Source organism: Pseudorca crassidens, chromosome 3 (genome assembly GCF_039906515.1).
Source record: "Pseudorca crassidens isolate mPseCra1 chromosome 3, mPseCra1.hap1, whole genome shotgun sequence".
Classification (NCBI taxonomy): domain Eukaryota; kingdom Metazoa; phylum Chordata; class Mammalia; order Artiodactyla; family Delphinidae; genus Pseudorca; species Pseudorca crassidens.
The window spans coordinates 12570242-12583542 of NC_090298.1; the positions used below are offsets into that span (position 1 = coordinate 12570242).

Sequence of the window (13301 nt, forward strand, 5' to 3'; positions counted from 1 at the left end):
AGCAGGGCGGCATGAACCACCGTTGTGAGGGGTGAGCTGAACAATACACTGGGCTGTTGAAAGCCCAGGCCCCTGAGGCAGACCTGGATGCGTCCCCCTCCACCACCTGCCAGCCTTGGCCTCTGAGTCTTGAGATTGGCCTCCTGGCCTCAGTCTTCTGACCTGTAAAAGGGGCTGTGGTTAGGATCAGACAGCTCAGTGTGGGGGAGGCCCTTAGACCCACGCCCAGTAAGTGCTCCTGCCAGGGGCACAGTTGGAGCAGGGAGCCATCGACCTATGCTGGTGACGAAGAGCAGACCGCCCTCCAGCTGGTCTTTATTGTCACGTTTAAATCCCCTGTCGACACTGTACCCCCTCAGAGCCTGCCCAGGACGGACCGCTCCACCCCACCCCACCCTGACGCTTGGGCCTCACGTGCTCTTTAAGTGTGCGTCAGCGTCATTTTTGAGATCACCTCATACTTATCACACTGATACAAGTGTGTCACTTATCACACTGCTTATCACACTGCTTACAAGTGGAGATCTGGGTGCTACCATGCTTAGTGCTGCTGGGCCATCGCTGTTCCCAGGCCCTCTTGGTGGATGGGGGGCGGGGGCGGGACATGAGGGTACGTGCGCACTTACACACGTGTCTCTTGAAAACCGTGAACTTACGTGGATCCTCCAGTTCCAGTCCAGTGTTGCAGGGTTGACTCAAGTATTCTCCTTCTCCAAAATGAGGAACCCGCCTCTCATCATCCTGATGCATTGGCTTATTAGTAGGTTAATACCCCTGGAGGCCACCAGACTCCACCTGGGAGGCTTCCCAGTGCAGGGGCACCCCGTGCCCCATCAGGCTCGGACTCCCCACAGGGGCGCCTTCGCACACCTGGGGCCACCCCCATCTCACCCATGAGGTGCCGACCCTGCTCGGCTGTGGGGCTGAAATGCTGGGGAAGGAGAAGGACGAAGGGCTCAGCCAGTCTCTCACGGGGAGCCGCATGCCTCTTCTGGGCTTCTCGGGGCCTGAATTCTGTTCTTTCCTGCACTGAGGTCCCCCACCCGGCTGGACTGCTCCCCGTCCCCGTCGGCAGCCCTCTGGCCAGCAGGTCCCTCGAACACTGTCGGGTCTCTAACAAACCTGTTGATTTGAGGAAGCCATTTGCAGCCTCGCTTATCAAGAATTAAAACAGTAATTTTCAGAGTATTTTAGACACCCAATTGATACTCAACTCTCAGCTCTCTGGCTACTTTACTGCCATTGTAGTTATTATTTCCTTTTTCTTTAAAAAACGTATCCCCCGAAGTAGAGGAAAGATAAGCACAGAATTACTGATAAGTAGAAACATGTGAAAAGAGGCAGCAGCTTGTGTTTGTTTGCAACGTAACTTTTCACTTGATCTTGGGGAATTATCCTAAAGCGGCATATCATACTGAAAGACACAAAACTGGAACTCTGCACTCTGTCATAAAACCAGGAGAAAAAGTGAGGTAGGCGTTTGTGGCTACGCGCTGTCTTCTGGCTGCGCGGCAGCAAAAGGCCCAAAGCCCTTTATGAGTCACGAGACGGCCAGCAGCTGCCTACCAGATACCCCATCGCTGCCTCAGACGGAAGGGCTTTGCCGTGAGGTTCAGGGTTTAACAGCCTCAAACGAGAATGGAAAAGGCTGCTCATGGAGATGTTCTGAACTCCTAAAATCATCTCTTCCCCTCCTCTTTTCTCTGTTTGATTTACAGAAAGGAACATCACACGCTGACTCTGTTCCAGTGTATTATGGCTCCCAGCCTGGCCAGTTTGTCTTTTATTCACCTTCTGTGTCTCTGAATGTTCTCTTGCGCAGAACACATACACCAATGCGGATAAGTTACTAGAAGCAGCAGAACAGCTGGCTCAGACTGGGGAATGTGACCCGGAAGAGATCTATCAGGCCGCCCATCAGCTCGAGGACCGGATACAAGATTTTGTTCGGCGAGTTGAGCAGCGGAAGATCCTCCTGGACATGTCGGTGTCCTTTCACACCCACGTGAAAGAGGTGAGGCGTCCGGAGGCAGAGACGGAGCCCCGTCTGGAAGGGCCTCTGGACTCCGGGGAGGAATGAGGATGGGCGTGATGTGAGAAAGTGGACCAGAGGTGGCCGTTTGCGCTGGTGGGGGCAGGGCTGGCCTCCTTGCTGGCCGTCCTCGCCACGGGGGCACACGCGTGCCATTGCAGGGGGTGGCATCTGCCGGGGCGGACCTGTGAGGGAGGACGTGGCTGGGAGCTGTGGACCAGGAGGGGAGCGGGTAAGACAGGAGCTGAAGGGGGTCCTTGGCGAGAGGCAGGGCACAGCCATTGTAGCGGAAATAGACGACCTGCCTTTTGGGCTCAGAGCTGTGGGACCTCTTTCTGCCTGTTAGCCTGTCATGTGGCTGAAGTCCTGGCTGCCTTCTGATTTTATCAGGCTGTGCGGCTGCTCTCAGATCCTCGCAGAAGTGCATCTTACATAATGTTGAATTTAAACGTAGCAAAGCCAGCACGGCCTTAATGATATTCACGTTACTGTCATAGGTATGCTGTTCTGATAAACTTGTCTCAGGATAAGAGGTAATGTGTTATTTGGTAAATGGAAAACACGTTGGTATTAATTATACCTTGCATATATGTTACTCTTGTGAAAATCATAGTCCAATATAAAGTAAAAATTAAAAAAAAGAAAATCATAGAAAGTTACAATTGAAGAAACTATTACGTCGCTTTTGAGATAGAAGGATTTATAATAAAAAGTAAAGTTTTCGGTAGGACTACAAATTAAGATGTCAACTTACTGCATCTTATTTCTAAGGTGAAAAAAATTCTCCACTTGACAGCTCTTTATAAGTTGGAAATGAGGGCCCCTTTTAGGTTATTTGAGATTGAGTACATGAAGGTGGTAGTTAACAGGCTAGGAAGAAGGATCTGGGAGGAGTAAGACTCTGAGAGACACTTGGAAGGGGCCAGGCCTGGCTTGCCTTGTGTAAAGGCATCCAAGATCAGGAACCAATGAAATTGTTTAAAGGGAAGGAGCTTCACTACCGGGTCCGGGATCTTGGGCAGTCAGTCCCCCACCAGCCCGTTTGTTTGACTTGAATGTTTGGCTTCAGGACAGCCATCTTCACTTCCAACTCAAACTTCGTGAGCCCAGGAAGACAGTGTAGGGGGCATATTTGGCAAATGGCTGGGACCCTGAGCAGCCCTTTCTGCAAAGGGGCTGGTGCTTTGTGGACCCTGGACAGTTGTCAGAATAGAAAACTGACAGGAGTGGCTTCTTTTCCTGGTTTAATAATGCCACCACTGAAAAAGACTTCACGGTGTTCACAAAGAGACTGTTTTTCCCAAGGAGACACGTTAAGTGGACATCGGTCCATGGCAGTTCTGATTACGGGTGCATGTGTCACCAGTTCCCCTCTCAGCTCGAATCAGGCCACAACCACTAAGTAGTCTCCCTGGCTCTGCAGCCCTGCCACCAAGGCATATGAATTTGATTAGGTCACACCCTTGCTTTTGAACCATCAGAGATTCTGTGTGTATCTGGAGCACCAGCCTGAATCACCTCATCCTCGTGATCTGGTCCCTGCAGTGATGTACTGCTTCCCTTCACTCCCCCAGGCAGAGTCAGCTGTTCCCCCTGCACTCTACAACTTTCTTTACACACACCTGTTACAGCGCCTGTTTCGGTAGAGCTGTGTGTTACCCTCTCTTTCCCATCAGTACTCGTATGCCACCTCCTCTTCCTCTTACGCATTTTTACACCCTAGCCGAGAGGGAGAGAAGATGATGCCTGTGAAAAAGCAGGTTGTGCCTTTGTTCATTAAGCTGTGACAGACAGAAAGCAGGCGAGGGGCTCTGGGCAGCCCGGACCTTCCCGAGGGAGGCGCGGTGGGTGGGTATGGGGGCTGGCGTTCCTTATTCGGGCCGCAGGGAGCGCCGCGGGCCCGGAGGGGCCCAAGAGGAAGGACAGGCCGCTGGGCAGCGTTCACAGACTGAGCAGAGGGGAAGGGCAGCAGTGGCGGCAGGCCTGGAGTCTGGAGATCGAGAGCCAGTGCTTGTATCCTGATGTTTGTCTGTGTCACAGGCCTTAGGAATATTCTTTAGCAGGATTCATGAAGATTTAACTTGCAGTTAGGACAAAGAGAGGCTCTTTCCATGAAGCATTATTTATGACTTTTCAACCTTGTTATGCTTCTCCAAAAGCAGGCGTTAAAGGAAACTAGAAGGAAAGCCGTTTACGAAAGCTGCTCTCCGGAGGCTATGTTTGGGTTCACTGGTTTTTGTAACAGCAGCAGCATTTTTAAGGAAAAATCTTACAGTAGAAGCATTCCAGTTAGTAAACTATGGAGTCTGTTTTGTCACTAGGCTTGGAAATTTATGGAAAAGTGAAAATACATTTTGTTTTCTCGACTTACGCTGTAGGAACTTCCAGTATATGTGAAGTTTGTAGACTGAGGAGAGCTTAAAGCTGCTTTGAAGGTTAAGTGGTTCACCTTCACAACTGGAGAATTGTCAGTCCATTCATTCTTTACTTTTTATATGAAAGACCAGCACGGTAGCAGAGAAACTGGTATTTTACTGTGATTTGGTTCCTCTTAATCTCATGTGACCCCGGGTGACCCAGGTCAGGGAAGGATTCGGTGACAGTTGGAGGCGGGGTACCAACATGCCCAGGTGACTGGGAGGGCAGGACTTGAGGGGAGCTGGCCACACACAGGCGTGGAATGTTGTCTGATTCTTCCCCTCGATGTGCTTGGACTCCATTTTTAGCCTCAGCCATTTTCTCGGTAGATTTATTTTTTCCTGACCAGCCCCAGAATCTTCCTCGCTCTCCTTTCTCTGGGCTGCACCAATGCCCTCAGACCCACCAGGATACTTGGTAGGTTTTATGCAGGAGGGACGGCTTCTTCAGTTGCTGTGAACAAGTTTTGAAACTTGTTATTGAAAGAAAACTTCATTTAGAACCAATTTCATTATGTGTTTTGAAACCAAATTAACTGCTTTTTTTAAAAAGTATTTTATTATTATTATTTCTTTATTTTTTTGGCTGGACTCTGCAGGCTGCGGGATCTTTGTTCCCCAGCCAGGGATCGAACCCGAGCCCCTTGGAGTGGAAGTGCGGAGTCCTAACCACTGGACCGCCAGGGAGTTCCTAAACAAAATTAAATGTGAGAGAAGGGCCAAGAGGAGGAAATCATGCTAATTAAATGTGTGTTTGCATCAAGTCACTAAGTATTTTAGCATATCAGATGAATGAAAAAGTGCTAGAAGATTTAAGTTAGCAGAATTAATTTTCTCAAGCAGATCATACAATTTCAAATTACTTGGAGGGAGATAGGAAAAGCAAGTGGCCTTTTTCATTCAGGCAAATACGTGAAGCTTTTTAGAAGTTAACTGTCGAAGGCTCTCCTGACGCGGAGGTTAACCTTCCTCGCTCCCAGATGTTCAGCAGTGGTTTTAAGGCTCACTCTTTCCGGAGAGTAGCCCTCTAGCCCTCTCTTTTGCAGTAAATTTCTGGCTCTCTGAGGAGCAAGTAATACAAAGGTGATCTCATTAACAACCAACTTTGAAAAGGTGCCAGGTCAAGGTGATATCTGCTCAGTGTTGACTCAGGAATTGTTTTTAAGAATCACACCTGGGAGAAGGTTGGTGGTTTTAAGTCTGTTGCAGACCAAGCACTGAGGTTCAGCATGGAGACCTTGGGCTCTACTCTCTTACCCCGGAGGACAGAACGCAGATGCTTGTTCCCGGGAAGAGAGGAAAGAGGAACCCGCAGCTGACTCTTGAACAACATGGGTTTGAACTGCACACGTCCACATACACGTGGACGTTTTTCAGTAGTAAACTCTACAGCGCTACACGATCTGCGGGTATAGAATCGCAGGTGTGGAGGAACCTCGCACACGGAGGGCTGACTGTAAATCCTTCATGGATTTTTGACTGTGCGGAGGGTCGGCGCCCCTAACCCCCGCTTTGTTCAAGGGTCATCTGAATTTTCACGTGGGTGGCAAATATTTTATACCTTGAGGTTGAATACAGAAGGTGGTTGGTAGAGGTGTCAGCCCAATTTCACCCTTAAACCCAGATTTGGAAGCATCCTGGGACCCTTTCCTCTTTTTTCTTTTTCTCTGAAAGAATCCATGAGATGTTTAATCTCCTCTCAGAAGACCCGAAGACTGATAATCTGTCCTCTTTTTTTTTTTTTTTAATGTCTTTGAAGTAGTACTGTAGTATTTAGAAGGAATGTTGACTTTATTTTAGGAGAGTTTTCGTCCTCCTGTATTTTGTCCTCCTGTAGTTTTTGTCCTCCTGTATCCCTCTCTTCCCTTCAGTGTTTCTAGCATTTTATTCACCTCCATTCTGATTATAATTCTCCCATTATTAGGCCTTTGTTACCTGTCCTCCTTTCCTTTTGAATGCTCTTTGCACTGTTTGTTAATTCGTTCATTTACTCTTTCACTTACTCCTTTCAAAGTGTCTCCCAAAGCCACCTGTAACATACGGGGAGGGGGTATAAAAATGAATGACCACTGGAAGAACATACTTCTGCTTCTGTGCATCACGTATTTTAGACATCTGTTGGTTTCTCTTGATAGAGGTTAAGCTACTTGAAGGCTGGAACCCTGTCTCCCTTGTCTTTGTAGCCTGCCTCCCAGACTTAGCAAATACTCAGTCAGCTTGTGGAACAAATGATGTCTATTTCTAGCCCATCATTCTGAGACTTAATGACAGAGAGACATAGTTCCATTTTCAGATATAGCAAAGGCATAATTATTTTCATCCATTCGTTCTCTTCAACTTCATTCTCAAAATTAGGTCCCGAGTTAATTGACAATTACCTTGGAAATGTGTGGGTTATTTGAGGCAACCAGGTGGTGACATTGAGTTCTCAGCCAGAGTTTATTTCTGGAATCGATTCAGTGGCCTTGAGCTGGTTTTTCTTCACTTGATTCCCAGAAACCATGGTTTCCCAGGAAAGATCATTCCCATTTGAATGGGGCTGTGATTCTTGCTGGGTTAAGTAAAGAAGCCTTTTGGTTCTGCTTCTGCAAACTTACACACTGAACTGGGACACATTTTTGTTTGGGGTAATGCCTGGGAAAAGAGGAACCTTTCATTTTATTCAGAAGTCAAAAATAAAGGCATCCCAACCACCTGGAGATGTTTTGGTCGCAGCATACCAGCCTGGCTTCATTTTTTTTTTTACATCTTTATTGGAGTATAATTGCTTTACAATGGTGTGTTAGTTTCTGCTTTATAACAAAGTGAATCAGTTATACACATACATATGTTCCCATATCTCTTCCCTCTTGCATCTCCCTCCCTCCCCCCTCCCTACCCCACCCCTCTAGGTGGTCACAAAGCACTGAGCTGATCTCCCTGTGCTATGCGGCTGCTTCCCACTAGCTATCTGTTTTACATTTGGTAGTGTATATATGTCCATGCCACTCTCTTGCTTTGTCACAGCTTACCCTTACCCCCGCCCCGTGTCCTCAAGTCCATTCTCTAGTAGGTCTGCGTCTTATTCCTGTCTTACCCCTAGGTTCTTCATGACATTTTTTTTTTCTTAAATTCCACATATATGTATTAGCACACGGTATTTGTCTTTCTCTTTCTGACTTACTTCACTCTGTATGACAGACTCTAGGTCCATCCACCTCATTACAGATAGCTCAAGGCAGGCAGACCTCTCTCTTTACACTCGGCCAGCGCCCAGCTCTCCCCAGGGAGCAGGGAGAGCGCCATCCGGATCTTGCCCTGTAGTGGGTGCAGGGTTACGAGGAAGCGGGCTCACCGCTCCTCTCCTCCAGGTGCGGAGCTTCCCAGCTGCGTCTCCTGCCATCCTCACTGAGTTTGAAAACATACCCAGTGCCTTTTCAACCAGCCACCTCTCAAAGGGCCCGGATTCCTTTTCTCTTCTTCCCCTGTGGAGCCGGAGAACCAACCAGTCAGGCATCTGCCGGGTAAACTAATTCAGGAAACTTGACTACAGGTAGCTGATGCTGCCCGTGTAGACCAGCTGCCCTCTGATGGATCTCGTGGTCATTGGCAGTTGTGGTGCAGCCCCGTTCAGGACACCTTCCAGAGAAGCCCTGTTTCTGTTCTGCACGACTCTCGGAAGGGGAGGGGTCCCACGCCTCCTCGGGGTGATCCCAGCCTCTCGGCATCGGATTCTTCCAGATCCCTTCTGTCTCCTGTGCAAAGATCTCTAAAATTTGGCTTCCAACTTTCAAGCCTTTTATTTTGACCTTCTCAGCTGGATTTTACTGATGACTCATCTCTCTCTATTCTCTAAAATGACTTGGTTTTTTGTGCATTCCTATGTATGGGTGATACCTTTAAACATATTTCCCAGCTTTTTTTAAAAAAAACTTTTTATTTTGAAATATTTATAATCCCTGAAAGTTGGGGAAAAAAGAAACAGACAAGGAGGTCCCTGCACCCTTCTCCCAGCCTCCCCCCAGGAGTCATCTCGCATAACCACGTGCACTGTCAAAGCAGGAAAGTGGCTTTGCCACGTTCCCCAGAGCTTATTCCTAGATTCTGCTTCCCCCGGTGTGCAGTGCATGCACTCGTGTGTGTGTGTGTGTGTGTGTGTTCGCGTGCGCACGCATGCTTAGCTTCGTGAGATTTTATCGCGTGTAGATTCGTGTAACCACCACCACTTTGAATGTACAGAGTCATGCAGCATCATCCCATCACCAGCGGGCTCCCTTCTGCCGCCTCCTTACACCCATGCCTGACCCCTACCCCCTAACCTCCAACCCCTGGCAACCACTAGTCTGTTGTTCTCCATCTCTATAATTGTACTTCAGAAATGTTCCATAAATGGAATCATACAATATGTACCTTTTTGAGATTGGCTTTTTCTACTCAGCAAAATTCCCGAGACCCATGCCTGTTGTTGCGTGTGTCCGTACTTTATTGCTGAGTAGTATTTCATGGTTTGGCTGTATCACAGTTTCTTAACTATTTACCCTTTAAAAGACCGTTGGGATATTGTCAAGTTTTGGCTTTTCCAAACAGAGAAGCTGTGGACCTTCATGTACAGGTTTTTGCGTGAACTTAAGTTTTCATGTCTCTGGGATAAATGCCCAAGAGTACAACTGGCAGGTCCTTTGGTAAACACATTGTTTTAAAAGAAACTGCCAGACTTTTCCAGAATGCCTGTACCATTTTACACTCCCAGCAGCAATGTATGAGTGACCTCGCTCTTTAACATCTCAGAAGTCCAGTGGGAAAGGTTAAGATCAGATGCATAATATTTTAGGAAGTAATGTTTACCTTCTATGATCACATCTCAATAATTTTTATGTTAATATTCAATTCCTTAGATGAACTCTCTAAATACACTCTTAAATGTTTGATTTCTTTAGCTTGTTTATCTGATGTAGACAGAAACGAGCAATTAAATGGCCACAAGCCAGAGAAGCAAGAGGGAAACTCAGGACCTAGAACCGTCCACTACATCATCGCCCCTTGCAAGACTGAGCATTGGATTTGACTTTGGTTTCAAAGTCAACATTCAGTTGCTACCTACTGCTTTGGCAATTATGCCTTCACATAGATTGTGGTATCTGGTATTTAAAAAAAAAAAAGGTGGTCTTCCTGTAGGTGAGAATATCCGAAAAAATAGATCTAATCATTTATGCTTTCTTTCTGTAAAAATATAATCTTTATTAAAATAATTAAGAAAGCATACTATAGTGTAGCACATCCCCTTACTTAACTGGCTGAGTGACCTGGGACAGGCTGCTCTGTGGTGCCTCAGCTCTCTCTCTGCAGAATTGGGAATAACAGCATCTCTGAGGGCTATGGACCAACTGGATGCAATTACACACTCACCATCCTAGCTGCCAATAAATGTCCTTGTTTTTCCTCCTCACCTGCCTTGTTACTCGACAAACGATTTAACTATAAGACACAGAGGTGTAGTAAATACCTGGGTATGAATACTTGGGTATAATCCTGATACCTTCCTTACTCATCTTTGAGCAACAGGAACTGCTTAATCTGCTTCTGTTGCCCTTTCTCAGGGTGAGCGCCTCACTCTGACCCTTCAGATCAGCAGTCAGAGCCCTGCTGGGTGCACAGCTCCAGCGCTGCATCGACTCAGGGCAGAGGAGGCTGTTACAGAGAATCTTTGCTCATGGTTCCGTCACATTGGCATACATTGCTTTGTTCACATCACTAACTACTTTTGTTCCCAGCCAAAGCTGCAAAATAAATGAATTTTTTCACCAAGTAAATACGTGTAAAACATTTGGGTTGGCCAGTGGGGAAGAGGGATGTTATTATCTAAAAGGAAAATCCTGTTGTCAGTTTAGTTTAATTCATGTAAAGCTTTTTTTTTTTTCCCTAGAGAATGGTTTAAAACTGGTTTAAATTCATGAAGTTTCTGTTTCTTCTTATCAACCCAATATTTTGAGGCAGAGAAAATTTTTAGATCAAGAGAGAAATTAGAAGTTAGTGTGTAAAACTGTACGGAACTCTAATATACCTGACAGAGAATAGTCACTTAGTAGATGATTATTAAATGAATGAATTAATAATATACTGTCTTATCTTTATTTGTAACCCGCTGTTACAGTGGGGACTAAATGTATATCCCTGTGCACTAACTCCAGATTTTATCATTTCTTACTGAAGGGAGAGTCTAAATGTCTGCTTTTAAACGGAGAGTCGCAAACATACGCTTTAATTAGTTGTTTGTAGATTGGCCTCAGTTAATGTAACGAGGAGGTGAGGCACTTGTACAGAAGTTCAGGGAATACAACATTAGGTCTTAAAATGCCCAGCTGAAAATGGATGTATGTGTGATCTTGTTTACTTGTTAGACTTCTTTTTAGAGGGCATTTTAATATTTTGATACCTTCATAAACTAAATGTGATAGGGCTTCGGTTAATTGAGAGAAGTAAACTATTCATGTGTATTTCTGTCATGTACTATTTGTTACTGTTTATTGTTCTTATTGAATAAGCTGTAGAAAGATTGATCACCAGCAGTGTTTTGTCAGAAAGCTTAAAAGTTCTAGGTGAGCTGGGCCTACAGAGACTGAAAAGCCTTTTTTGGTTTTGTTGTTGTTTGTTTTCTCTTCCTTTTTATAAAGCACAAACTGCAGAACCACAAGATCAAGGAAGGTTCGGGCTTTCTGCTTGGGGCCCAGGATGTAGATGGATACGAGTTGATGACCAAAATGGGTGAAGATTTTTATAAGAACGAACTTATTTCTCCTAAATGATTTCAAGTCCGTATTCCAAGACACATTAGATCCCTGGGTAGTGAAAGCACTTGATAGTTGGTTCACCAGATTTGGTGTATTGCTGTCTAAGGAACTGTGGGGAAAGGAAGGGATGCCAGAAGGCCTTCTTAAGAAGGTAGATTTCACATATTACTCAGGTTGAGGTCACTCCTAAGCAGAGTCCTAGAAAAGACAGTTTATAAACTGCCTTTTGAAAGGGAAGAAGTGAATGAACACGTTACGCCATGTGAACCGTATTTCATTCTTTACTCGGTTTCTGATTGGATGAAGAGTATGCAGTGGAATTAGTGAGCATTCAGCCAGGCATTTGACATTTAATTTGTACACAGACAGGAAAATATGGGCTGAATCACTGTGAAAAAGAATCAGTTGAGGGTGTCAGTTAACACAAGACCAAGACTGTCCTTATCCTCCCATACTGATCTCTGAGTAGGCCATGCCAGGAAGAAAGTGTTTGTGATGGGAAGACATTGCTCATACCCTGCCTGTGAATGAGGAAGTCATTTCCAGCCCAGACCCACAATTGAATCAGCTTTCTGATGAAGGGGGTGATGGGAGGGGGTAGACCAGTCATCCCAGGTGGACCTGAGGCCCCACAGACAGATGGTTTTAATCCCTGGTGTCACCTGCTGCAGGGGAGCAGCCTGTGCGGTTGCCATGTCTTTGAACTGCCTCCACCCACCTATTCAGAACTTCTGCGTCTGTCTGGGACATCTGGAGAGATTGTACATCCAAGTCCAGGCACCCTGAAAACTTGCCTTTGTTGTGCTGAGAGCATTTTGTCTTGAAAGTGGTCAAATTGCGATAAAGCCAGGACAGACTCGGTGCTGAAGCAGAAATAATCGTGGCTGCGTTAAAAGGCTTGCAGCCGAGGCTGGCAGTGGGAGTGTTGGTTAGTGGATGACCTCAGCGGGGCTGGAGGTTGTTTGCACTGCAGACCTCTGTCTCTAAGCACGAGGCCTGTGAGTGTGTGGATTGGCATGGAGGGCAAGTTGATCAAAGTCTAGACCAGGGGCTGCCAGATATATCAGATAATAAAATAGAATCAGAAAAGATCCCGGCAAGAAGTCCAAACCTATGACAGAAATTTCATTCATGGGTTTTGATTCATGAGTCTGTTTTGAATCAGAAGTAGGCGGGTTACAGAGGTAACATAAGCCACATAGGTGGCAGCAGCACGTGTTAAACAAAGAACGTTCCTACCTGTGTTTATGGACAGTGTCCGCAATAATTCCTCCACCAGGGTGACGTATCTCGCTGCTGCCTTCAGTGCTTCAGCCCCCGAATTGGGGGGCGGGGAGTTCAGAGGAGAGACAGCTGGTGCTGCCAGAGCTGGCCGAGCGCAGGGAATAACGCGTTAGTCTCCGGAGAGGGAGGCCGGTCTGCAGGAACGGGCACTATCTCCGGAGGTTTGAAGAGCACAAGAGGAAGTACACTTGGACCAGCTGCATACTGTTTCGGGGAGACAGGGTTGTGCTCAGAACGACCCTGGGTGGCGAGGCACTTTCCCCCAACTTGATGCCTCAGGGAGCGACAGCTGCTGGAGGGAGTGTCTTACCCGCTGGGGATGGGGTGGAATGAAAAGAAGATTTAAAATTCTAAATCTCAACATCTGTTTTTAGCGAAGTAGACTTCATCTAAATACCTGGGAGGCTGAGGTTCTGGCACTGCCCCGATGTCCGAGTCGGCCGTGGGCCCAGCCGTGTCACCTGTGCCTCACCTTGTCCTCGCTTCCACTGCAGAGCCCGATGCCCCCTTAATGGTGTCCCTCCTTAATGTGTGGGCTGCCCTTGCCATGCTCCTGGGGTTTCCTCCTTTTCTGTCCCCGCTTACACATATTTGCCTTGGTATTATTTCATGATACTGACTTTATTTGCCCTCTGCCCCTCCCTTCATACATTTCATTTCATCATGCTAAGGGATCTTTTATCACCCATCCAAGAATAATTGGTACTCCTGAAACCCTTACTCCTCAGTCAGGTGACAGGCATGTGCCCCAGAATCACAGTTGGTCATTTCAGGCTAAAGAACGTGCTGTTCATGGCTGGA

General features: G+C 46.7%; 1 protein-coding gene across 6 annotated transcripts in view; it reads left to right on the forward strand.

Annotated features, from left to right (window-relative positions):
* The window catches only part of TRIO (trio Rho guanine nucleotide exchange factor), a 369954-nt gene that overhangs the window by 209932 nt on the left and 146721 nt on the right, over positions 1 to 13301 (forward strand). For all 6 annotated transcript variants that reach the window (XM_067730390.1, XM_067730392.1, XM_067730389.1 and 3 more), the window contains one exon: positions 1823 to 2014. In XM_067730390.1, coding sequence (XP_067586491.1) covers positions 1823 to 2014 — 192 coding nt within the window. The remainder of the gene's footprint in view (positions 1 to 1822; positions 2015 to 13301) is intronic.